Genomic DNA, 26,090 nt, shown 5'->3' with positions numbered 1-26,090 from the left:
ACTGAAAAAAGGATTTTACCTCATTCCCTCAGTCACTTTTATTTCTTAAAATTTATTTATTATTTTATTTTTAGTGACGAGCACTCAGCTAATTGGAACTCCAGGCAATTGTAGAGTCGCTTAGGTCAACTGTGAGAAGAGGCTATCTCTCATACATATATTTTAATTGAGGTATCATATATAGAAGATAAAGTACACAGATCTTAGGTACAACTCAATGAATTTTTAAACATGTGTGTGAAACTACTATTGTCCTACCTGCTCTCCCGGTCTCCAGCCCCAACCACGCCAACCCATTCTCTACGCCATCATAAAACACAGATTTGACCAAGTGATAAAAATGGTATCCGTCATTGCATCACCCCCACAGCAGTGACTGACTGTTGAATCTGTGCCAGTTCCCACTGAAGCTTTTTAATTCATTTTTTTTCTTTAAGCTAATACAAGTCAAGCACTTGGAACGTTTGCAGGCACACAGTGAGCATCAAATTAATTATTATTATATACAAGAACCTTAAAAGGTCAATATTTTTCTCATTACCAATTTGTAGATGATAAAACTGAGGTTTAAAAGGCTTAATTCATTTGCCCAAGGTTGCTCAGCTTAGATGTGTAGAGTAGGGAGCTGGACTCCCAGAGCCCAGTTGTAAACACTATACTTCAGTATGTTCTAGAGCTGGTCTGTCTTTCTTTCTTTCCTTCCTTCCTTTCTTCTTTCTTAAGATTTGAGAGAGAGTGTGTGCGTGTACATGCATACACATGAGTGAGGAGAGAGGCCGAGGGAGAGAATCTTCAAGCAGACTCTCCACTGAGCATGGGGCCCAACATGGGGCTCCATCTCACAACCTTGAGATCATGACCTGAGCCGAAACCAAGAGTTGGATGCTTAACTGTCTGAGCCACCCAGGCTCTCCCAACTGGCATTTCTTTAATGAAAACCCCTTGAAACTTCTTCAGCCCCTAGAAGGTAAGTTCTCAACTCCTTAGCATGCCCTCCAAGGTCTTCCCACAAGCTAGGTACACATCCTGTCTTTCCAAGCTTGCTTCTAGTTTCTATCTATTGGGCATCCATCTCCTGCTCTCACGATGCCAACCTACCTTGTCATTCCCTGAAAAAGTTTTGCTCTTAATAACTACTATTTATTGCTATCATCATGTATGAATTCTTTTTTTTTTTTTTAAGATTTTATTTATTTGACAGAGAGAGATCACAAGTAGAGAGGCAGGCAGAGAGAGGAGCGGAAGCAGTCTCCCTGTTGAGCAGAGAGAACCCGATGCGGGGCTCGATACCAGGACCCTGAGACCATGAGCTGAGCCGAAGGCAGAGGCTTTAACCCACTGAGCCACCCAGGTGCCCCATGTAAGAATTCTTGATGTTTTCTATATTTACCTTCAGTTCTTACTGTAACTGCCCCAAATAAGTAGTAGGCTACTCATTTTACAGTTAAGTAAATGGAGACAGATTCAGGGTCTTGTCTTGTAGTCAGAGAGCCAATGTGCACGAAAGCTGGAGTCTGAACTCCAGCCTTATGATTTCAGGGCCCTGTCCTGCTCTCCTATGTGGCCAAATGTCCCCTAGTTTCTAGGGCATTTTTGATTCTAGCTACCACTTGACCCCATCTTGCTCTGCTGCCTTCCACAGATGTCAACAGATCACTTGTTAAGGAGGTTAATGCTCCATTTCCACTTCGGGCCTTTCCAAGTGCATTCAACCTTTGCATCCTAAAAAGCTGAAATGGAGTATTTCTGGAATATTCCTACTGCAGGCCCCAGGGCCAAACAATTAAATGGCAACTCTGCCCAAACAGAAGGGCAAGTCTGTGACCAGAAGAGGTTGCGGTTTCATGGCATGGGCCTAGAGGGCAGAGGAGCTGCTGCCAGTTAAATACCACATACACTTCAGCAGAGCCTCCAGGGGACATGTGACTCATGAACTCCCGGGACATGTACAATTCCTGAGGGATGAGCTAGTCAGCTTTCCAAACATGAGGACAATGGAGGATGGATTCTGTGGGCAGCCAGAAAGGCCAGACTGGGCAATTTTTGAACTGATCTTGAAAAGCATTTTGTCATTGGAATAGCTAACATTCTTGTTGATTATGTAGAATAAAAAATACTGAAGCATTTGAACATTTGGTACATGTTCAGCCCCTCTGTACCTCAAAAATGAATATTAATGTGCAGTCTGGAAAAGTCTCCTAACTTGACAGGAAGTGGCCGGCTCTGCAACTGTCTCCTGACAAGTCCTGGCAGCATTTGCTGGGAACATTCAATCATACTTGTATTTAAGATGATAAAAGAAGGTAATTATTTTTTTAAAGAAAATATTTGTTTATTTTCGGGAGGGAGGGGCAAGGGGTAGGGAGAGAGGGGCTCTCAAGCAGACTCTGTGCTGAGCATGGAGCCTGGTGCCGGGCTCGATCTCACTACCCTGAGATCACAACCTGAGCAGAAACCAAGGGCTGGACACTAACTGACTGGTGCCACCCAGGTGTCCTTAAAATAAGTTAATTCTTTAGCTGGTTAATCTTACATAAATTTAAACACATAAATGTGTTTCTTTTCAAGTCCGGAGCTAAGAATTCTCACTGTTAAGAAAAACTACAAAAATTCAACTTGGAATCAGTACAATTACTAAAGTAATTTAAAAAGTAAATTGAGTTGACAAGTTAATTCCAAAGTTGATCTGGAGGGACAAAAGGGCATGCATAAGTAAGACAATTTTGTGAAACAAGAATATGAGGATATATTTTTGTGCTACTAGATAGGAAAATATCATAAAATTCACATGACTGATACTGGCGATTAGACTTGCTACTGAGGAAACAGGAGTGATTGCTCAGAAACAGACCCCAGGACACACATCTAATTAGATTATGAAGAATGTGGTATCAAAAGTCAGAATGGAAAGGACAGACTATTCAAAAAGGAGCTGAAATGACTGCTTAACCATTTTTTGGGGAAAAAAACCCTTATAACCTCACTTATAGCATGAATAAAAATAAATCCCAGAAACATTAAATTATTAAACGTACAAAATTATTTTAATAGATAAGAAAATGCAAATTATTTGATTCTGAAAGGCTTTGTGGGAATTAAAGCCACAGAAAAGCATCACAAAAGGGGAAAGTGGACAGATCTGATCTCATAAAAGTTGAAAACTTATTTTTATCAAAACATCATATATAAAATCCAAGGGCAAACAACCAAACTAGGAAAAAATGACACCTAATGTATAAGGAACTCATGCGAACAAACTGAAAAAATAGCCTGTTCCAAATGGACAAAAAATGTAATCATTTTTTTTTTTTTTGGTAAGATTTTATTTATTTATTTGACATACAGCGAGAGAAGGAACACAAGCAGGGGGAGTGGGAGAGGGAGAAGCAGGCTTCTTGCGGAGCAGTGAGCCTGATGCGGGACTAAATCCCAGGACCCAGGATCTTCACCTGAGAAGAAGGCACGTGCTTAACAACTGAGCCACCCAGGCATCCCAAAATGTAATCATTTTTTTTAAAATGTAGTAATAAACATACAAAAAAATGTTTAGCTTCCCAAATAATAATAAAAAAATAGATATGCAAAGTCAAATAATGATGAGAAACCTTTTTTTGGCCTCTAAAATTATCAAAGATCGGTGCACATGTGGCGCGTGCGCGCGCGCGCGCGCGTGTGTGTGTGTGTGTGTGTGTAAAATAACAATGGCTGGGGGTGTGTGTGTGTGTGTGTGTGTAAAATAACAATGGCTGGGGCACCTGTATGTGCCTTAGCTAGTTAAGCCGCTGCCTTTGGCTTGGGTCATGATCCTGGGGGTCTTGGGATTGAGCCCTGCATGGGGAAATCCCTGCTCAGTGGGGGGCCTGCTTCTCCTCCCTTTCCCTCTTTCTAAAAAATAAATAAATAAATCTTAAAACAATAAAATAACAGTGGCTAATGCTGAGGGGCGCACTTCCCATGTTGGCAGGTATTGATCTAGTAAACTATATCCAGAGCTTTTAAAAAGTTCAAACCCTGACCATAATAATTCCTCTTCTGAATTTATCTTAATCAGAAGCTAAATGATTTTATACAAGAATGTATATCTTAGTGTTATTTATAATACAAAATTGGAAACCCCTAAATATCTAATAAAAAGGAAAAGGCATTAAGCAACAGCAATGGAATCTTCTACAAGACAAAAGAGTTAGTGCCTCTGAAGATTATTTAAGTTAAGGCAAGATTAACATTTATATACTGTGAAGAATGAGCTATGTTTTATACCTAATACATGCATAAAAAAGAACTAGCCAGATGTATATGTAATTATTAACCATGCTGGTGGGCTAATAGTAATTAGTGATAGCAGCAGTAGCTCACCTTGGCTAGGTAAGTGATCTCATTTAACCCTCACATCACTGTGAGATCTTATGTTCCCTCACTGCATGTGAGGATGCTGAGCAGTGGACCTGGGACCCAAACTCTGGTCTGCCAAGGGCTGGGATCTGAACCTCTTGGCCCTGCTGCCTGATGGTTACCTTCTCCCTAGTAACTGTACTTCCAAATTCTGTGACATGAGTATACTTTAATAATCTGGGGGAAAATACCACTGTTAAAAAAGTGAATTGGGGCCAAGAAGCCATTGGAAGTCTAGTGTTCTGTTCTGTGACGGCCTGTGGTATGGGAGACTGTGCCACCAGTGCGCCCTTCCACTCCTGCCCTTGGCTCTGAGTTTTCTCTCTTCAATTTCCTATCTCTTTCTCCTGCTCCTCTTTCCAGTGTACATCCTGGAGTCACTTGGTGGGAAGCCCTTGGTGCATGGTGATGCCATCCCGGGGCTGGTCTGGCCTAGTCCTTTTCTTTCCTCTGCCTCTCTCTTTTCCTTCCCTTCTGCCTACCCTTAGACTTCCTAGCAGCCCCTGGGAATAAGCCTGGTTCAAAGTTCTGGTTTAACAAAACAAAACAGGGCATCCTGGGGTTAACTCGGCCTTTCACAGTTCTATGATTAAATTGCATTTTTCGGTGGTTCTGCCTTTAAACTCAAACTCTTTTAAAGAGAAATTTAAGGAGAGCAAAACATAGGAAACAGTGCCAAATGCCAATAACATATTTTAGTCGTTTGGGGAATGGGCAGCTTTAGCAACCGCAAATTCCCACTTATGCAAGGGCTACTTGAGCATTTTTCTTTATTGCTTAGTGACAGAAGCCTGGCTTTAGACCATGGTCAGAGTTGTTCTCCCTTGTTTTCTTTGTCTCTCTTCCTCTGAAAACAGTTATAAAAAGCCTAAGTTATCACAATGAGAGTTGCCTAAGCCTAAAGCTCTAATCAAATAACAAAAATCATTTTCCATTGATGCAGTTAGTTTAGAGGAAAAGGCAGATCTGAGTCTGTCTTGGTACCTGTTATACCTGCTCAACAAGTTGTCCTTATTGAACCCTGCACTCTAAGCTTGGGAGGCTTCACACACGTGACTTCACCACCAGCTGGCAAGGCTTTGGTACCATGTGCTTGGATAGGTGTTCTGTCTCCTTTCTCCCAAAGAAAGTGATGAAAGGGGAAGATATGAATATTGTTTTCTGATTATGCTGTCCCAGACCATAGCTGGCACAATATAAAATGGAAAGATATCCTGAGAGTTCCCTTCTATGACTATCAGGGACTATGAACCCAAACATTAGAGTCCAATGTCATCAGAGTTAGATTATGGTGTGGCCCAGCCAGTGCCAGGGCATGGAACTGGTAAGTTGTACTACACTTGGTCACCAAATAAATTGGAAATAAGGTGCCAGTGAGCTCATGTTTCCATAGCTTCTCCTTAAATTACTGGCAAATGTGAACTAGTCCCTCTAGAGAATAAGTGGATAGCAATGGAAATTTTAAGAAACTTTTAAAAAAAGATTTTATTGATTTATTTGACAGAGAGACACAGCAAGAGAGGGAACACAAGCAGGGGGAGTGGGAGAAGGAGAAGCAGGCTTCCCACCAGGCAGGGAGCCTGATGCGGGGCTTGATCCCAGGATCCTGAGATCATGGCCTGAACCGAAGGCAGACACTTAACTGAGCCACCCAGGTGTCCCAAGAAACTTCTTTATGTATTAAGTACTGAGCATTTTGGTGGTAAGCACATGTACAGAGAAACTGTAAGCTAGGGAAAGCATCTTGGAATGAAGCAGCTTGCAGTCATCTGAGCAATCACTTAATATGGGTGTAAGATATTCGTTTCATTGCATAAAAGTCCATCAACTGATTCTGTAAAAATTGCAAATAAAAATAAGAATTAAACAGTTGGAAAAAGATACAAATATCCTCAAAAAAAAATACTAGCTGGTAGCGCCTGGGTGGCTCAGTCGGCTAAGCGTCTGACTTTTGATTTTGGCTCAGGTGGTGATCTGAGGGTTGGGAGATCAAGTCCTGTGTTAGACACTGTGCTGGGAGTGGAGCCTGCTCAAGAGTCTCTCACTCTGCCTGCTCCCCCACACCGTGCTCCCTCTCAAAACAAAACAAAACAAACAACAACAACAACAAAACCTAGCCAAGTGAATCTAGCAACATATAAAAAGAATTAAAAACTGGGGGGCCTGGGTGGCTCAGTGGGTTAAAGCCTCTGCCTTCAGCTCAGGTCATGATCTCAGGCTCCTGGGATCGAGCCTGAGCCCACATCGGGCTCTCTGCTCAGTGGGGAGCCTGCTTCCCCTCTCTCTCTGCCTGCCTCTCTGCCTACTTGTGATCTCTGTCTGCCAGATAAATAAATAAATAAAATCTTTAAAAAAAACAAAAACAAAAAAAACAACCTATGAGCAGTTGGGATTCATCCCAGAAATACAAGGTTGGTTTAACATCTAAAAATTAAACGATGTAACAGACCATATTAATAGAATAAAGGACAAAACCAACATGATCATCTCAGTAGATGCCCCCCAGAAAAAGGAAAAAAAAAAAAAAAAAGCATTAGACAAAATCCAACATCTCTCTGTGATAAAAAGTATTTGACAGACTAAGAAAAGAAGGGAACTTCAACAGATACAGGCTATCCATGGAAAAACTCAGTCAAAAGTACATTTAATGATGAAAGATCAAACGTTTTATACTTAAGATCAGGAACCAGACAAGGATGTCTGTTCTCAACACATCAATTCAACATTTTACTGAAGGTTCTAGCTAGGTCGACTGGGCAAGAAAAAGAAAAACTGATAATGATGATGACAAGATTTGGTATATGAAAAAATTGAAAACATTTTGCTAAGATGAAAGCCAGAAAAAAGTATATTTTAATCAAGACTTTGTAATTATATCCATGTATATTGGAGAGGCTGTGACTAACATGAGCAAGTTCAGAGTTATGGAAACATTTATCAGGAATCCCATTCCAAATAAGGTAAAAAGGTAGTGCTAGTGTTAGAGCATGTAATAAATACTTCATTTCAAAAGAGAGAAGTATAATGTATTTTTATTGATAATGAGTTTCTCTCACTTTTCCCCTATCTACTAAATATATTAAATATTCTGAGTACATACTCAAAGCACGTTGAAAGAGTACCATTGAGTAAGATGCCAGGATATTAGGCTGCTTAGGCATCCACATATTTCAGTCTGGCCCTGCTTTCTGCAGGTACTCTGGGTCATGGCTACTCCCAAGTGGAAAAAAGAGGACATTAGTCTGATGGGTCTGGTCTAGGTCTCCTTGTATTGGATCACAAAGGACTCCATACGGATATGGGACTTAGCATCAGACCAGAACAAACCATTGCCCTCTGCTGCTGAAACTGAGGTCATTGGGCACATGAAGATGAGAATCTGGCTGTCTTTCCATAACAATTCTTTAAGGTACAAGGAAAGCCATGTAAGGGACAGGGCTACTCTGACATCTTAAGAGTTTGTGAAGTAAAAACATGAAAGCCAGTAATATTCACCAGAGGCCTCGAACTGTCTCAGGTCTGAGAGCTCTCTTTGTTTTCTTCCTTAGAACATTGACTATGGCAGCTATCATGTTGATTTGGGGTTGCTGGCCAATGCTGGCTTTGAACTTGCCAGATCTCCCCTGGCTAACTCAGACCTATCCTGACAAATCATCTTAAATTTTGCTGGAGTCTTTGAACTTTGCTTCTTGTCTGTGCTTTAGCCTTACAATTAACCCTTCCAACTCTAGTCTCCTTGACACTGGGCATTTGGGGCCTCCTCTTCCTTTTACAACTCTTTCTGCATCTCCAAATGGCTTCCTTCTAGATCAGCTCTGAAATCTCAGAGTAAAATAATGTGTTGGTCAAAGCATGATACGAAAAAACAGAAAAATGACTTTTCTTCTTAAATATGTCCAAGATTTTTAGCTTCTCCAATCTCCTGAGTCCCAGAAACAACAGCAGCAACATTAAAGAAAACAAACAAACAAAAAACCCAATGACTATTCAAGTATTTCTCAGTTGTGCTCTGAACTTTCCACTTTGGAAGTGCAAAATGAAATAAACATTTTAGCAAATATAAGTATTTCAGTGGACTGGGTGCTCATACTAACTATTTCAGAGATCTCTCATCTTTGAAAAACTTTTTTATTAATAATTAGCACTGCAGTCTTGATATGAAAACTATAAACCCGAGAACAGACACGAGTGAATTTCATAAGCAAAATCTCTTTAATAATTTCCCTGAAGAAAATGCTTGAAATGCCCTTTAGAAAGAGCTTGGCATGATTCCATATCACCCTTCCTGAAGTATTCGAGACTGCTGGGCAATGAAGAGGAATCCTACCATGAATGGTGACTGAGCAATGGCACCCAAATTTCATGTTTTCTGGATCAGCACCACTTTTTTTTAAGGTCTCGAATTTTTACTTCTTCTAAATAAGGATTTGAAAGACAAACACCCTATTGACTATCACTATCATTTCACGAGAAAGTAATGGGATTTTAAAACTAAAAATGTAGATAGAATATGATTTCAGAAAAAATTTTTTTAGCCTATATGGTGGTATTAAAAATACCCCACATTGTATTATTTTTCTCCTTTCTGTATAATCTAGTGAAAACTCCCCCCGCCCCCAGATGAGCCCTCAATCCATAGAGGGAAGGTAGGGAACTTTCTGATTAGAACGAAGGAATCTCTCAATGTTGCCAAACCCACTGCTTTAAAGTTAACTTCAAAATAGAAGAATCAGGACAGTGTTTCCCAAACTTGAGTCATGTGAAAACACTTTCACAAACGTCGTCATAGCTGCATCCCACCTGCGATATTTACTTAATGCTTTGTTTAGATGGAGTCATTTGTTGACTCAAGTAAGTTTATTTAAAAATGAAGGCCTTATATGAATACCATAAATGGAAACCAGTATCCCTTGCCATAAAATCAAGATAACACAACTGGCTGGAAGACGCTGAGCCTCCTGCCAACTCTGTTAAGAAAAAAAAAAAAAAAAAAGATCAGATCAGCAGGTGTTAAGGGTTCAAGTCACAGCAGCACCAGAATAAATCTTTGTTTAATTTAACCTCAAGGACAGAAAGAGAATTGAAGGGAATAATTTTCGCATAATGCAATTAAATGTCATTTAATGCCATGTCCATGTACTGTCTGAAGCATCTCTTGTACCGACCAATATAGTTTTGGTAGAAATTCCACGTAATTAGAGGTGTCCTTGCACAGTAATTAAAAGCACTGGTTAACCTGGCCTTCCTGAGTTCAAACTCTGAGACTCTTCCATGTACTAACTGGTGACTTTGAGCAAGTTATTAACCTGCTCAGCCTAAGGTTTTCATCTAAGAAATGGGCTTAACCATAATACCCACTTCACAGGCTGGTTGTGAGGGTCAAATGATGAGATACATGTAAAGCTGGCAGAACTGTAAATAGTACAGTATGTCCTCAAAAATGTTATTTTTTTTTAAAAGATTTTATTTACTTATTTATTTGACAGAGATCTCAAGTAGGTGGAGAGGGAGGCAGAGAGAGAGAGAGAGAGAGAGGAGGAAGCAGGTTTCCTGGTGAGCAGAGAGCCCAATGTGGGGCTCGATCCCAGGAGCCTGGGACCATGACCTGAGCCGAAGACAGAGGCTTTAACCCACTGAGCCACCCAGGTGCCCCAAAATGTTGTTCTTAATATCTCATACTTTGAGGAATGCCAAATGAGGATACTGAAGGCCTATATTAAGTTGTATCAGAAATATAGTAATATAGCAACATATTTCTGGAGAGACAGAGAGCTAGGGAAGAAGAATGACCATTCTTTAGTAATTTGGATTAAAAGAGTAACTCCGGACACACGCATCTATGGTAATTTATTGCTTATTTGGCTTGTTTCCTTCCATGCCCCATTTCCTTGGCCAAGAGCACTGCTGTGATATATTTTTGCCTTTAAGGCATAATACACAATGCCTTTGACACAGAAAGGTCACGTCATACGAAAGGCTTTCAGGATCTTAACCGTAAGTTGTTACTTAGGTAAACAAGGTCACCTAAATATATGAGGCTTTTAATTATGAAATCAGTGTCCCCTCTATTTGGTGTAAACAACAGAAGTAACATAGGATTTAACCCTCAGAGAGGCTACATGTTATGATTTAATTCCTATTGCGAAATAGAGTGAGGGAAGACTTACTCATCAGTAAATCATCAAATAAATAAGCTAACATCAAAAAGCAGTCATTCTAGGGGGCTCTGGAGATGGATTAGTTGGTCCTGAACAAGAAAGACATATATTAACATATCCTAAGCTGTTGCCTTTCATGTGTTTCATCCCTTTTGTCCCTGGAACTATATTTAGTACAGAGGGAACAACAGTGCTGCCAGGGCAGTTGAGTAGAAAGAGAGGGTATTAATTTAGTAGCTCTTGGTCAAGGTTAGGTAGGGCAAGAGATAGTGGACAAGTACACGTTGAGTTTGTTAAACTACAAGATAAGGTCATTTGGAAATTTATAGTACTCTCCAGACCCTGTGTTGGGTCTACCTTGATGGTGGCCTCATTTACAAGGATCTGGATTTAAAAAATCCCTGTCTGCTTCAGTCCCTGTCCACTTCCCAGGGAAGAACCGTCTCTTCCATCTCTCGGACCTGCTTCTTGAGAACACCTTTATTGCTCCTTCCTCCTCTCCATTCAGCTCTGTTCCTTCCTCCAGTGCCCCAAGTTGAACGCGTCAGGTTTTTCCTTTTGCTGTCATCATCCCCCATTTGTGAGTGGCCTCCCTTCTCCTACAGACCTCGGGATTGTTAGGTTTCTTCTGATCAGGCCAAGTCCTCATCCTCCTTTCTTCCGCTTTTTCAGAGGGTTGCTTGGCTTTTCTATTGAATTCTGCATCAAATGTTAACTATTCTTTCTTAAAAATGTTATCTGTCCTTTCCCACTTCTCTCTTCCCACACTGTCGAGGACAATTTTTGTAAACTCCTTCACTCTACTTTTATTATGTCTGTAAGCAATAGAATGTTCCAGATGCTGGAAGCGGAATGAAGTCACATCTTCTAATCTCCCCTCGCACCTTTTCCCTAGGACCTACTCCTTTTAGAAAGCTTGGTTTGAGTACTTTAGGGGAGACCATGAAGAGCAGAAGAAACTCCGCTGCAATACAGTAAATTCCTTTCCCCTTTGTTTACTGAGTTTGCACGGGTCTGGGGGTCTAATCGAAAAGTGCCCAGGGGCGCTGGGCTGCCTCAATGGTGGAGCATGCAACTCTTGAACTTGGAGTTGTGGGTTCAAGCCCCGCACTGGGTGTGGAGATTACTTAAAAAATAAAATCTTTCTTTCCTTCCTTCCTCCCCCCTCCTTTTTTTTTTTTAAAGAGTGCCCAGGGTTGGAGCTCATTAAACCTTAACTACTAGCAGTGGCTCTAACTTTTAGTGAGTTCTACACCTTATCTATAAATGGTCTCTATGTTCTGGAAATGAACACTTGGAGCTATTTGATTACAATGATCTGAATGGCTCATTTATGAAAATACAGTAGTGTCCTAGAAACGTCACTTTACCACCAAAATAAGGAGCACAATTTCCACAGACATTCAGGCAGAGTCTGCAGCATGCCAGGTGGAGTTCAAGTGCTAGGGGTACTAGGGAACAACTCGGGCAAGGCCCGGCTCTTCTGGAGCAATGACTTCCTGTGAGTATTTAAAGGCCAAGGAAAATGATCGCCATTGTACTGGTCAAGGAAACCAGGTTAAAGCCATCCTATTAAGAAGGTCCTTGGTGGATATGCCAGTGTTAACAAAAGCTCCACCTCCCTGAACTAGGATACACATTTAAGAGTAGGCAGGTTAAAAAAAAAAAAAAAAAATCCTAACCCAACCCAAAAGATAATGGGAATCATCTGTTCTGTTCTCATCTGCAAACCTATAATTTATGGAAAGATGGGAAAGAGAAAGTCCCTGAGGAGACCAGGCCAAGTTCTGTGGTGAAAATGCAACTGTATTCAAAGCTCAGACTGGAAGAGGCGGGTGGAGAGGAGCAAGAAGCCACAGTAAAAATAACATGGCTGCAGGCAGTCGGCTCCCTTTCTTCTCCGTTCTCGACGCCATTCCTGGGCCATTCCTGGGCCATTCCTGGGCCAAGCTGCCTTCCTCCCTTGCCCCTGCCACCCCAGCCCTTCCCCATTCATAGGTTATTAATTTTTCCTCTGTGCTTTTCATTCATTTTTAAAGAATTCTAAACTAGCTGTAATAATCACAATTGTCACAGGTAATGTCAGCAGTGTAAATTATAGGGCATCTCAGGAAGCAGGGAGTTAACATCACATGAGAATATGTGTTAATGAAATGGAGTCACCAGGAATTTTCAAATTATGAAAAGGAGACCATTTCCCTAAATATATGACCGTGTATAATATATATTTGTACACACTTACATATAAAGTAATTTACTACCAAGAATATGCTGTAAGACCTGATAGTAGAAAAGGCGAACATTCTTAAATGCAATGTTACTGGCAGTATCATTCTGCCAAACTCAGATTTTTTAGTTTTATCTCAATATCACGATAGCTACATGTTGTCTTTTTTGATACTTCTGTTGGCTGTTATCACTTTCACTTTAGAAATCACATTATAAAGCTATGAGTACTAATAAATCAACTATTTTATTTTTTTATTTTTAGAGCAAGGGAGAAAGGCAGAGCAAGGGAGAAAATCTTTTTTTTTAAAAAGATTTTATTTATTTATTTGACAGACAGAAATCACAAGTAGGCAGACAGGCAGGCAGAGAGAGAGAGGAGAAAGCAGGCTCCCTGCTGAGCAGAGAGCCCCATGCGGGGCTTGATCCCAGGACCCTGAGATCATGACCTGAGCCGAAGGCAGAGGCTTTAACCCACTGAGCCACCTAGGCACCCCGAGGGAGAAAATCTTAAGCAGGCTCCACGCCCAGCTCGTGAGTCCAGTGCGGGGCTTGATCTCACAACCCTGGGATCACGGCCTGGGCTGAAATCAAGAGTCAGACTCTTAACTGACTGAGTCATTCAGGTGCCCTCAACTGCTATTTTAAATGTATTTTTTTTTTTTTAATGCCAATATTGGGGCTCCTGGGTGGCTCAGTAAGTTAAGCCTCTGCCTTCGGCTCAGGTCATGATCCCAGGGTCCTGGGATCGAGCCCCGCATCGGGCAGATCTAGGCAGGGAGCCTGCTTCTCTCTCCCTCTGCCTGCCTCTCTGCCTACTTGTGATCTCTGTCTGCCAAATAAATAAATAAAATCTTAAAAAAAAAAAGTAAAATGCCAGTATTAGTGGTTTCTGCTGGGCCATTTGAAATGGCATTTTTATTACACTATTTAATATGCTCACATACTTCAATAAAAGTTCAATATATATGTTTTTGATTGGCTCCCTTATCAGCCATGGAAGGTAAATTATTATCCATGTCAGAGATGGAGAAACGGGTCATCTAAACTAGAAAAGATTGGTGGTAGTGGTGGAAAGAGGATGTGAAATATACACCAAACTGTCCAGGCAGGGAATTTTCTTTCTTTCTTTCTTTCTTTTTAATTAAGATTTTATTAATTTGTCAGAGGAGAGACCACACAACTAGGGGAGCGGCAAGCAGAGGGCTACGCAGGGAGCCGGACGTGAAGCTCGACCCCAATGTCCTGGGATCGCGATCTGAGCCATCCACGTGCCCTCCTTTCGGTTTCTAATGTCTGTTGAAGTGTTCTTACTATTCATGGATAGCTTTAACTGCTAGAATAAAACAGAGAAAGAAAGCACCCCGGACAGGGTGCGTGATAAAGCCTCATTACAGTGTGTAAATTAACTGAATTTTGTTAATATGACTGAGGGACTTTTAACAATCGCAGCCCCAGAGTACTCACTAACCGCCAGCCGTTCCTCAGAACACTTGATGTATCTGGGACTCCTTTAATCTCACAATCTTATGTGGGGAAATACTTTAATAATCCCCACTTTACAGATAAGGAAACTGAGGCATAACAAGTTTAAGTTATTTGCTCAAGGTCACACAGCAGGTAAGGGGCGTGGCTAAGATACAAGCCCAGGCTCTTTGGCGCCAGACTCCAGGCCCTCAACCATTACAGTAGTACACTGCCTTTCAAAGCACATGCTTCAGTCCTCCAAACTCAGGACTAACCAATCCTAAAGAGAAACAAAAGATCAATTTAGTGAGCTCTTCAGTTCACAAATGCTCACGTATGCAGTAACACAGCTTGAATTAATGCACAGCCCCTTTTGAGCCCATTCTCAACCTTGTCTTCCTCTTCCTGTAACTGATTCATTCATTCACTCTTTATTTATTGGGCACTTCCTCTTGCCCAGGCATTGTTTTCAGTAGTGGAGTCCAGGATGAATAAAGACTTGCATTCAAGGTTGAATTTTTCCACTTATGGACTGTTTTTATTTTCATTTATTTAAGTGAGCACTACACCCAACATGGGGCTTGACCTCACAACCGTGAGATCAACAGTTGCATGCTCTACCGAGCCAACCAGGTACCCCTTGTGGATTATTTTTAAAGGTCGTTACAAGCAGGCCTAAGAACAAAGTCAGGTAACATTTTGTTAGGGGGTGTATAGCATAGTCTTGGCAAGAATCTTAAAACTGCATCTTCTCTGCTCCCAGCCTGGGAACTGGGCAGGCATCTCCATATCCTGGGTGGGAGGGGTTGCTCATTTTCTCCCAAATATATTTTCTGTCCACTCAGACGACCCCTTCAGCACTCTGCCCACCTGGAATGTGTGTCTTGTCTTACACATATTTTGAATCCACCATACCACAGAGCATAGTACCTAGCACTTAACAAATACTTAGAAGGTCATGAAACGCAGTCCAAGTCAAGAAGTGCTGGTGCTTTCCTGTGGTGCTCATAATCATTGTTTTTGAAAGAGGCTAGCATTCTTTTTATTGTGGTAAATATAACATCATTTTTAGGTCTATCTCCTAATTCCTTTTGATTGGTTATACTTCACTGATTTCAGCTTCTCCTCCACTGGTAACCATTTCATGGGTAATAAAATCACAACTGAGGCAATTAGTTGGTTTTCCAAAATAGCATATCTGGCCTCATTAGCACCTTGGGAAGAGAAGACTTTAGTCTTTGTGGTGTCCCCTCTCCCCGCCCCTGATGGATTCAGAAGCTCGCTCCAAGGTCTGAAGTTTCTTTGCCTTCCTCATCTGAAGCAGCTGAAGCAACTGGTCCCCCTCCCCCTTCATTATCCCCTTCTGTCCACCCCGTCAGTGGGGTGGAGACTCACAGCTCATAAGTGTGCTGAAGAAAACCCCAGAGGCAGAAACGAGAATAACTTGCTCGTGCTAACAAAACAAACCAGAATACACAGTAGGGGCCAAGACCTCACAGTAGCTGAGTTCCAAATCTTCCCTTATCCCGAGGAGACAGACTGCCTGCCTCTATTCTAAGCTCAGGCAGTGTGGCTTAAGCAAACTCCTAGAAGGAATTCAAGCCTCAAGATCCATTTTCAGCTTCTCCCAGATCCCCGTGTGCCTTTTTATCCTCACTCCATCTTGTCCAGCCAAACGTGAAAGCTTGTGTAAAGACCATTACATGTCTCACTTTGAAAGGACTTGAATGCCCTTATGAACTAGCTTCTGGCTAAAATCTTTAGTCCCAAGGAGACACAGAAAGCAGCAGCCAGTTGGAAAACAAAAAGAGTTGTTATCTTTATGTCAAATTAAACTCAGATCTGCTTAATATCTTGGCCAACTTATGCCACAACTATCTTGGCCCTTTCCGCTACCCCAAAGCCTTTTGTGGCCAACATGTACCATTGTGCTGCTGTTTGACGCTGTGCCAGAAGCCTTCTGTGCCAAAGCCAAGGAACACCCTTCCTTCTTTGGGTTGTGGGGTAGCAGGGGAGGGTTTCTAATTCCTTTTGTGACCACTGACTAAGAGCTGAGCGGTCAACAATTTGGTAAATTATATACACACCTAAAATGTCAGCTGCATCAGATTTTTGTTCTCTATTCTTCCAGTAGCTGAAAGGAACCTTTAGGCTGAAGGCAATTCTAAAAGAGTTAGGTTTTCTAACCACATTCTGTGGGAGGGATGCTAGCAGAATTCCAGGCACACAGGATCTTGAGCAGCAAAGAATCACTGATAAGGACATATGCCAATGGTTTAAACCAATGCCAAGGAATGGGAATTAGCCAGTTATGGACACACAAGTGCATACATACACACACACGAAGAGGAAAAGATAGAAGCTCTACCACAAAAGCCCTTTTTGGAAGCAGACTAGCTATAAATATATAAACACCACTGACACAGGTCAGCCATAGCTATGGATCTAGAATATGCTAAGTCCAAACTTTTAAAAAACAAAACAAAACAAAAAGCAAATTCATAGTGTCATAAGTCTGTATGTAATTAGTATGCTTTCTCTTTGGGACTGTAATATATTCTGAGTGTTATCCAGTTCTTTGTTCTGGAATTTTGCTGTTTTTGATGACTACTGGTCACTGGGCTGGAAAGAACAGAAATATTTTGACCACCATGGCAGCGGTTAAAACTGACCTGTAGAAATTTTAGGGCCTATGGACTATTTGGGGGAATCTGGGTAGGAAGCTGGGTCTGACCACTACGATTGCAGCATCTGTATGGACTCTCCTGGGCACTACTCTGAGGCTAGTGATGGGCGCATTTACCTAGTTTTGTTCCCCTCTTTGCCTTCTAATCCCTCCTACCCAGTGGTAAGACCTGGTGGAGCTTCAGCAGTGGTACGGCTTGGCCTTGCTGTCAGGTGGGTCTGGTACCAGGATGCTTCCGGAAATAATGTTAGTGCTGGTGAGAAATAGTACAACGGGGTGGTTCAGAGTGTGTGTCCATTAGAGAAGAGGTCCTTCAACTGCAGGGGTAATCAAGCAGCTGGTCATAGTTGTTATTCTTTGATTTGATCAGTCTGAAATATTTCATACAAAACTGACACAGAAGAGGAAATGTGCTAGAATAGGGCAGCTTGTATTTGAATTTCAGCGCCTGCACTTTAGCTAGATGACTTTAGGCAAGTTCCCCTCATGTGTACAGGATGGGTAATAATAGTACCTATCTCAGAGGGCAACTGGGATTAAATGAGATAATCCATGTAGGTTTAGAACACAGTCCGGCCTAAAGTAAGCACTCTGTAATAAAAGTCACATTTTTTGAACATGTAATAAAAAATAGCTACGATTAATTAGTACAATGTTCTCATTTTATAAAGACCAAGCACCAGAGATACGTAACTTGGTAAAGGATGAACTATGTTCACCCTGGGTCGGAGGTTTTCCCTGTCCTCCCTCCTTGACCAAGTGCGTGAAATGAAAGGCCCCTTGCCCTCAGTGAGTCTGGACCCCAACAACTCTGGGGTGAAGCAAGCGGACCGAGAGTCCTGGCCCTTTCTCTCTCTTTCTGTCTGTCCGACGATCAGTCCCTGCCCCCCAGCTGGCAACCGGCAGAGAAAGGAGAAAAAGATGAAACCCACATCCATTGTTTTACTACCTGGGATTGCCTAGACCGTCTCTCTGCACCCTGACCTCTGCTCCAGCTGAGAATCCATTCAACAGCATCCTTCCCCTGATTCCCTTTTTCTTTCTCATAAGCCTTCCCTTAGGACGCCCAATTCTTCCACTGTCCATTACCTGACTCTACCTGTAGCCTGGACACACACACCGATATCCAGTTCACCAGATGACCCGACTGATGTGTGCATTTTAGGAGCGAATTCACTAGGTGGCATATTACCTTCTGCACATTTTTTACTGGCCAACTTTTGTGTGCTGGGCACTACTGTGCCACGAGATGTTAAGGTATTAGGAAGTTAATTTGTCTTTGAGGGCTATATACAATTAGTGTATTTCACTTGTTTTGTAGGCTGTCCTTCAGATCCTATTTGTGAAAAATGCTTAAGACTGCTATTTAAGGATCTTTCGCAAATGGAAATCTTGACATTTATCCCTTGGAACTGAAGGAGCGGGTATCTAGCCTTCATTCCAGGTTTCTTGCGATGCCCAGAGCCCAGTTATGAAAACTGGTAAGGAAGTCCCAGAAAGTAGATAGGTAAATGTAGAGTGGCTCCTACAATTTAATCACTTCTCAAGGATCATGCAACTAGGGTCCCAGAGCTGGGAGGGGTTGTAAAAATTGTTTAATTCAACCTTTCCCTTCACACATAAGGAAAGTTAGGGCTCCAGAAATAATGCAGTAAAGAGTATGAGATCCTCTTGCGAACAGATTTGTGCAAAGCCAAAGCTGGAGGAAAAAAGTGGTCCAAGTTCAGTGTCCTGTGTGAAATTGTTATTTAAAGATGCCCTATATCTTTAATACATGGGTTATAACAGGGTTGAGAATAATCCCCTCAGGGGTTAAAAATCCATTAAGAAAAAACACCAACTTATTTTTGTAAAGCCATAAGAAAAGACAGGGATGGGGATATTTTCGGAGTTAAGCTGTGTTTCCACTCCTAAGATTTAATGGAACACATGCATCCAGGGAGATGCATGGAATTTAAACACAATTCAACATCAGTTAATTCTAAGAGTAAAGGTCCTTCAGCCCGCTCTCTTCCACCTGCACGTTAAAGGAAGCTAGAAAGCCAATTACACTCACAGCAGGGCCTCTCTCCGACTGCAAAGGAAGAATGTACTGCAAATTCTCCGTGTGCTTTACAAGCTAGTAAAACTATAATTGCAGGTGGGAAAGAAACACGGGTTCTCTTTGTTTCTGCCAACAGCTCAGTCTGGTAAGCTCCGCCCTTCTATAGCTACAGAAACAGTGTGGACTCAGTATTTTTTAAGCTCAAAAAATGTACGTTCTATGATTCTACAAAACTTAAAGAATGTATTTTGTTAAAATTGAAAAGATAATCTGTGTACAGCCCACCAAAACGGCACGCAGTCTTCCAAGAGACAGGTGCTGAAGGCGCCTACCTTTGGGGAAGCCAAAATTCAGTTTCTGGTTCATGTGCTAAAGGCCTCTTAGCAAGACCAAAGAAGGCTGGTGAGGCTAGACCAGCATGTGATTCTGACTTGTTCTATCTAGTCCAGCCCTCAAGGGAGGTCTCACTGCCTGGCCAGGAAAGGAGTGGGGGTGGGAGGCTCTGGAAGTGGGGCCACTGGGGAGGTCCTGTCTAGGACCACCCTGGAGGCAGGAGGAAGCCCACCCAGGGTTCCTCTGCTTTCCCTATCAAGGTGCTGGTCCATGCAGTGATAGCTGCTGCTACAGTAGGACCCGTGGCTGAGTGCCCATTCAGGATCAGAGAGGCTAAACAGGTAGATCAAACAGGACTTCTGTGTGGTGGCTGCCTTCTGGTGTCCACAGAGGTGGTGACTTGGTACCGCCCGAGAAAGCCAAGGCAGGCCATTTACGAAAGGTCGCCATGTCCTAGCCAACGCTAACCCCAGCACTTGTGCCACTAGTGAAGCTGGTCGCTCCTAAGCTCTGTGTGTCCGTGTTCTAAGGGCTTTACATGTCTTCACTCCTCTAAGCCTCAGAGCAACTTTTGGGGGAAGGTACTATCATTGTCCCCGACTTTGGAGATGAAGTGCTTCTTGAGCTATGAAGAGAAGGGACTTGTCCAAGGTCAACTAGGGAGTCTGGAGAGAGCTGGCATTCGAATGTGGGCAGCCGGGCTCCAAGTAAATCACCCTGTACCATCCAGACCCTCTGCAGTGCCCAACATCGGGTATCATCCCCCTTTTGGAGACCTTTTCTCCAGGCAGAAACTTCATTCTCCGGTGGCCTCACACTGGTCTGCTGGTCTCCTAAAGGCTCCTGACAGCCATCTTAATTCTGATTTCTATTTAATTTTCCACCTCACAAAGCAGTGCCAGAGAAAGGGAATGTGGTGATACCTTTTGAATATGATTTATGAACCAAAAGCCGAGGAAATGGAGGGCCTCCTTGCTGCCCCCTGACCTTTGTCTTCGGCCTTCCTAATGTTTGCATTGCTGCCCTGACCCTGCAAAGTGACCTGGAATAGCTCGCCTGTTTCCTTGTGTGTGTCTACTTTCAGAGCCCAGCTGTCAGCCTGTGCAAGTCTGTCAGTTAGCATCTCAAGGGTTTAGGATGGGGTCTGGAGCCTTTTGAGAAGCACAATCTAACACCAACCTCCAAATTCCTTCTCGTAATTGAGCATTCATTAGTTTTGACGGAACAAAAGCAGGCATTCTCTATTATAAAGCAGAGGTCAAAACCAGTGGCTGTGTTTTGTTTGGCCTGCAGAGTGTTTAAATATTGAGAAATTTCACATAAAAATACGGATTTCCGGCTTCTCTTGGAAAACGAAAGAGATGACAACTCTGGGGCTACTGGAAAACAGCTGTCCCCTTCAGAGTGGGATGCTCTCTAGTTTCTCATCACGACCTGAAGTCTCCAGTTGGGCCTGCCTCGGGCAAGGATGCTGCTTGCCTGGCCCCTGCAGCAACCCTGTTCGAAAGCCATATGGGTCTCCTTTAAATGCAGAATGGCATGGTTAGGCTGCCCCTGCAATATGCTTGGCATACCAGTACAGAACCGGGAGAGAATGTTCTCAGAGGACAGGCGCTTTAATCCTGGCCCCGGCCCTGGCACGGTAAGTGCCTAGTACATAATATACCATTTATCACTTGCTTCTTGTATGGACAGATGAATGAATGGCTCTCGGAAAAGAAGTGAATTTCTGAGTGACAAGAAACCTGTTCAACAGCTTACAGAAGTCCAGGCTTATTAATGCTTCAGCAGCTTTCTGAGTGACTCCGTACTGCTCCCTGTACCTTTCCTTGATTTGTTGGGCTATAAAGATCTCCCCTGCTGTCAAAAAGATTTTAATCCTGTTTAAAATTCCCGGAGCAAATGTGTTGATGGTTCACTAGGATTTAGCCAGAAATTTAAAAACAGACAATAACAGAGGCTGCCGCAGTTAGCCTTCTAATTTTACCTCAGAAAGATGGGGCAATATCACTTGAAAAGCAACAAGTTCCAAATGTAGACCAAAGTGCAGGCCACGGTCCCATGCAGCCAACGGTGTGGTTAAAGACACGTGCGCTAATGCTGTCTTGGGAGTCTGCTGTCCTGCTCCAGCTCTGCAGCAACATCAAGTGAATGGACTTTGTGGAAATACTAGAAACCTCCTTAGCCTTCAACACCTGGCTAGACAGCCTTCTCATGATCCCTCTGGGCCCTTGAGGACCAACTACAAATGTGGCAGAGTGGTTGGCATCAGGGGGGCCTCAGGGGTAAAATCCTGCTGGATGTCTTTAGGTTGAGCACAGTCATGGGCGGCCTCTACCAGAAGTTCTTGGCACAAAGACAAAGTACAAAGAGTTTGACCGTAACCAGGAAGAATCACTAGTCTTTTTCTGAGAAAATGAGCTCCCTCAACTTCAGGGCCAGCATAGCTCTGGGCACCCAGTGTGTACTTCATTAACATCTGAATGAATGAATAGGGAGGGACACCCAGCCAAGCCTCTGGTGACTGAGAATTTGGCTCATGTTTCAGGAGCACAGGTGGGATAGAAAAATTATAAACTCCACACTCTGTGTAGCTCTAGCCTGGAGACTCCCTCACAGATTTTTTCCCTCACATTCATTTCTGAAGAAAGTGATTCCATCATACTCATTCCACAAATGTTTGTTGAGACCATTTATCAAAATAATCCTGAAGCATGCAGACAGAACGTTCTTCAAAAATGTCAAAGTCAGTCATGAAAACTTCTTCCTGCTTTCTTCCATGACAGAAACACTGTAGATTAGGTCTGAAACTACCAAGGCCTAAAAGTTCTCTTCCCATTCTCTTCCCTCCATTTCTGCCTATAGGCCCTCACATTTCAACTGAGATCACAGCCTCTAGGAAACCTTCTAACAGCTGAGTTACTTGTGTTCCAGTAACCACTGCTGCACAACAATGTACCCCAAACCTAGTGGTGTAAAACAATCATTTTCTTCTCAGATTCTGTGGGTCAGAAGTTCAGGCAGGATGTAGTAGAGATGGCTTTGCTCTGCTCTGTTCCTGTTGCGTCTGCTGAGAAGACTTTCAGCTAGAGGTGGGAATCCTTTGAAAGTATCTTCACTTCATGCCTAGTGGTTGATGATGGCTGTCAGCCTCTCCTCTGGTCTCTATGGGCTGGTTTGGGTTCCCTTAAAGCATGGTGGCTGTTTCCAAGTGTGAACGGCCAGGCTGAAGCTGACCCAGCCTTGGAAGCCACATAGCATCCTGGCATTGCTTCCATGGTGACAAGTGCAGCCAAATTCAGGGAAAGGGAACACAGACCCCACCTCTCGATGGGAGGAACGTCAGAGTCATGATGCAAGGAGGGCATGCGGGATGGGAGATGCTGCGCAGCCGTCTTTGCAAACTATGACTTATTTCAATTGGAGAGAATGTGGCAGAAGTGATGGCTCATTGACCTGCGAGGCAAAGACCCAGCCTGGCTTTCACGGGCTCAGATCGCTCACAAGGCAGGTGAGGAGAAGCAGAGGCCTCCCACCAACAGCCAGCACCAACTGGCCACTGTGGAAGTAACTCATCTTGGAAACAGATCCTCCAGCCCGAGTTAGGGCTTCTTCCAATGACTGTAGCCCCAAACAGGATCTGGACTACAACCTCCTAACGGAGTCCAAGCCCAAAATGTCCAGTTAAACTGCTCCCAAATTCCTGACCCACAGAAACCACGGGAGAAAAGGGTTTACTTTTGTTTCTGGTTACGGAGTTTTGGGGTAATCTGTTATACAGTGACACATAAGCACAGACTTATGCCCCACTGAGCAACCACCGTTGTGACAGCTACTTCTCTGACCACGTGGCAGCTTAGCTTTGCTGCCGGTCCATCTTGCCTGTTCCTAGGGATTAACAACATTTGTGTGTGAACTGGCAGGATGCGGGGCTGGGCAGGGAGGGTCTAATTCCACCAACGGTAAAATGGACACTAACCTCACTCTATGTCTTTGAAAGTAGGCCCTTGCCTAGTTAGTATTCTAGCTGCATTTTTATAAATGGGAAACAACAACAATAATACAGTGCCCAAATCAACAACAACCAAAAAACTTGGATGGTTGGAAGCCAGAGTAGAAGCAGAGCCAGGAAACTGGATTCCAGGAAAGTGATTTCAGCACGGACTGAGCCCCAGCCAGTTCTGCGGCTGCTACCTCATCTATTATCATGGTGTCTACGCTTCACGGGCTCCCCTATGACTTCTGAAATCCCATCTCAATCAAGCTCTTTCTCAGCTAGAGCATGAGAATCTCCATCCAGTACTTACAACACATGGTCCTCTTTCTGGCCTGGGTTCCCAAGAAGAGCAAAACCTTGCCTTTAGCTACTCCCAGTTTCTGCCACAGGCCTCGCCCTGCCCACCTTCCCCCATGCTTTACTGTGTCTGCGGACCAGGTGTGTGCACGTAGCCGGGTGCGGTGCCTGCGTCTGCAGACAGAGTGTTCTCGGAGCAGACAAAGACTAACCAGCTGGCATAAAGAGCAATCTGTACCACCACCTTGTGAAGCACCTGCTTAACTAACTGGCCCCAACACCAAAACACCAGAAAACCAGTAGTCAAGACTCCAAAGACTGAAGGCCTCCTGTTGAGGGGTCAGAAGAGCCGGGTTCCAGCCCAGGCACTTAGCAGCAGTTGCCCCTACCCTTTCCCCTGGGACCTGAACCCCCCTGGAGGACTGAGCACGAGGCCTCAACTATTCTGCAGCTGCTCAAGATACACCTCTCTGGAGAAACCGCGACTTTCCATTTGCTCTGGTGCCGGCCTGCCAGTTCTTCAAAGAACGCTCAATTCCTTCCCTTTACCCCTGAAACACACGCTCACTTTTGAAAAATCTGCTTATTTAAAAGGCATGATTTGTGCCCCCCCAATAATTTATGGGCCTCTTTTCTAACTCACTGATAAGAACAGCTCTGGCTAAAGTAGCTAAAAGAGATTTAGTGAGGTTTTAATGGAGGCCTCATTCCCACCTTGCTCCAGATTACCTCAGAAGTTTCTGAAGGCAGTGACGGCTGCGCCGGACACAGGCCCGGGCCACGGAACAACACAGGCAAGCTGTCACACTTTGTTTTTCTGCTTGTTAAGTCCAAATGCTCCTAATTAGTTACCCTGCCCACTAAAGCCTGGGTGGACAATGGCACAGGGATCAGGGGTGCTGAGAGGCTATGAATACAAGTTCCTCGGGCTGCTGAGGCTTGGAGACTGGTGACTTGGTTGTGGGCACTGAGGCGCTGTGTTCCTGTGGACTGTGGATTCAAAGATGTCAGCTTCGTGTGAATAAAGGTCATCACCTGTTGCTTCTTCGGTGAAAGGGCAGCTGTGCTGGGTGCCCACTTAGGCTCGGCCTTTGTGTGCTGATTCTGTGAACAGCGCCCACAGAGAATAACTTTCTCTGATTGTTTGCTTGGTGGGGCAGGGCTGTGCAAAATTGCTCACATACTTCCTCAAAGAAGAATTCAGCAAAGTCTGTTTTTAAAAAGTGGCTTTGAAATCTCCTAAGCATTGCCTTTTGGCGATTGTAGTCACTAGCTAGAAAACTAGCTAGATAATCTTCATGGTGGGACCACCATTTGTGTCGGTTTTTCCCCGGTGCCCATTTTGATAAATGCATAGGTCACAGAGAGGACAACTTCTAAGTCCTATGTGTGTGAGGGACTAGTGAAAAAATGAACTGAAAAGCTGGCTAGCTGTTCAGTACTATTTAGTGTTTGGGAAGTTTGCAACAATGAACAACATGATATTATCCCAATGTATAATAAGTGTAGATCTTTAGTTTTAGAATTCTGTGCATTGTTTTACAGAGAAGCTCTTCTAATGTTTTGTTTAGGGGCTAACATTAAATTAGTTTGTTTTCCTTGGGGACAAAGTGTGCTAATAACTTTGGGACAGTGTATGTATTCATCCATACACTGAATGTTTACATGCCCAGTTGCTACGTGTTTACTGCTTTGGCATAGAACAAGCAGTTCAGACCATTCTAAGCAACTCTACAAAGGTGGTAACACATTTGATTTACTTCTCTCTTTCTCTATGGCTCTTGAGTGCTATGGGGCCTTCTCTACTGGCATCCTTCCCACTTCCCATCTCGTAAGTACTCCAAATTCCAGACTGTTCCATCTCTTTCATCATCACGTCTGTTGAAATTTATCTCCCCATGAATACCATCCTGTGCTTCTAACTTATTAATAAGACAAGAGAATTTGTGCCAAAATAATTTATTCTTCTCAGGTAGTATTTTATATTAACTGGAATCTAAATGCCTTAGCTGGAAGGTAAGGTCTAGTTTGGGTATTTAGGGCCTGGAGGAGGTGACTGTCCCACAAGCCGGTGTGGTAGGTGGTAGGCCGTGGAGGGGGTGGCGCGGAGGGGCTACTCAAAGCCGCTGCCTCACCCATGGGACCATCCAGTATCCTTTCTCATGAATCACACACGAATGGAATCATTCAGTGCTTAGCTTACATATGCCCCAAAGGGGAGTAACACCAGAAGATTTAGTCATTAGAATACATTTTAGGTTTTGTCACAAGAGCACAGGTAGCCAAAACTAAGAAGTTAAATCTGACCTTTCCTTTCAGTAAGTAGAAGGAACTTGAGAAGAATTCTCCTATCACTTACATAGTCTGAGGAATGAACTGTTAAACCAGAGTTCTGATTTGCTCCTTAAGAGCAACTATGACCTTTTGAACATTTAACTTACATATACTAATGTATTCTACTGGTACAATGTGGAATTTTCTTATCAGCAA

At 43.1% G+C, this 26,090-nt stretch overlaps 2 protein-coding genes across 6 annotated transcripts in view; one reads left to right on the top strand and one right to left on the bottom strand.

The window, feature by feature from the left end:
* Window positions 1–26,090, bottom strand: part of PLEKHM3 (pleckstrin homology domain containing M3) — a 1,279,556-nt gene that overhangs the window by 1,143,978 nt on the left and 109,488 nt on the right. The window contains exon 7 of one of the 5 annotated variants that reach the window (XM_082690013.1): window positions 13,640–14,523. The exons of the other annotated variants lie outside the window; for them this stretch is intronic. Within the exon in view, the coding sequence (XP_082546139.1) occupies window positions 14,494–14,523 (30 nt within the window). The 3' untranslated portion in view covers window positions 13,640–14,493. Of the gene's footprint in view, window positions 1–13,639; window positions 14,524–26,090 lie in introns of those variants that run through there. 5 annotated transcript variants of the gene reach the window in all.
* Window positions 1–26,090, top strand: part of LOC309843964 (uncharacterized protein) — a 75,397-nt gene that overhangs the window by 28,556 nt on the left and 20,751 nt on the right. The gene's annotated exons all lie outside the window — the stretch shown is intronic.

Source organism: Mustela nivalis, assembly GCF_964662115.1.
Source record: "Mustela nivalis genome assembly, chromosome: 11".
NCBI classification, from domain to species: domain Eukaryota; kingdom Metazoa; phylum Chordata; class Mammalia; order Carnivora; family Mustelidae; genus Mustela; species Mustela nivalis.
The sequence above is the reverse complement of the archived record's forward strand: the minus strand, read 5'-3'. Positions and strand labels throughout refer to the sequence as shown.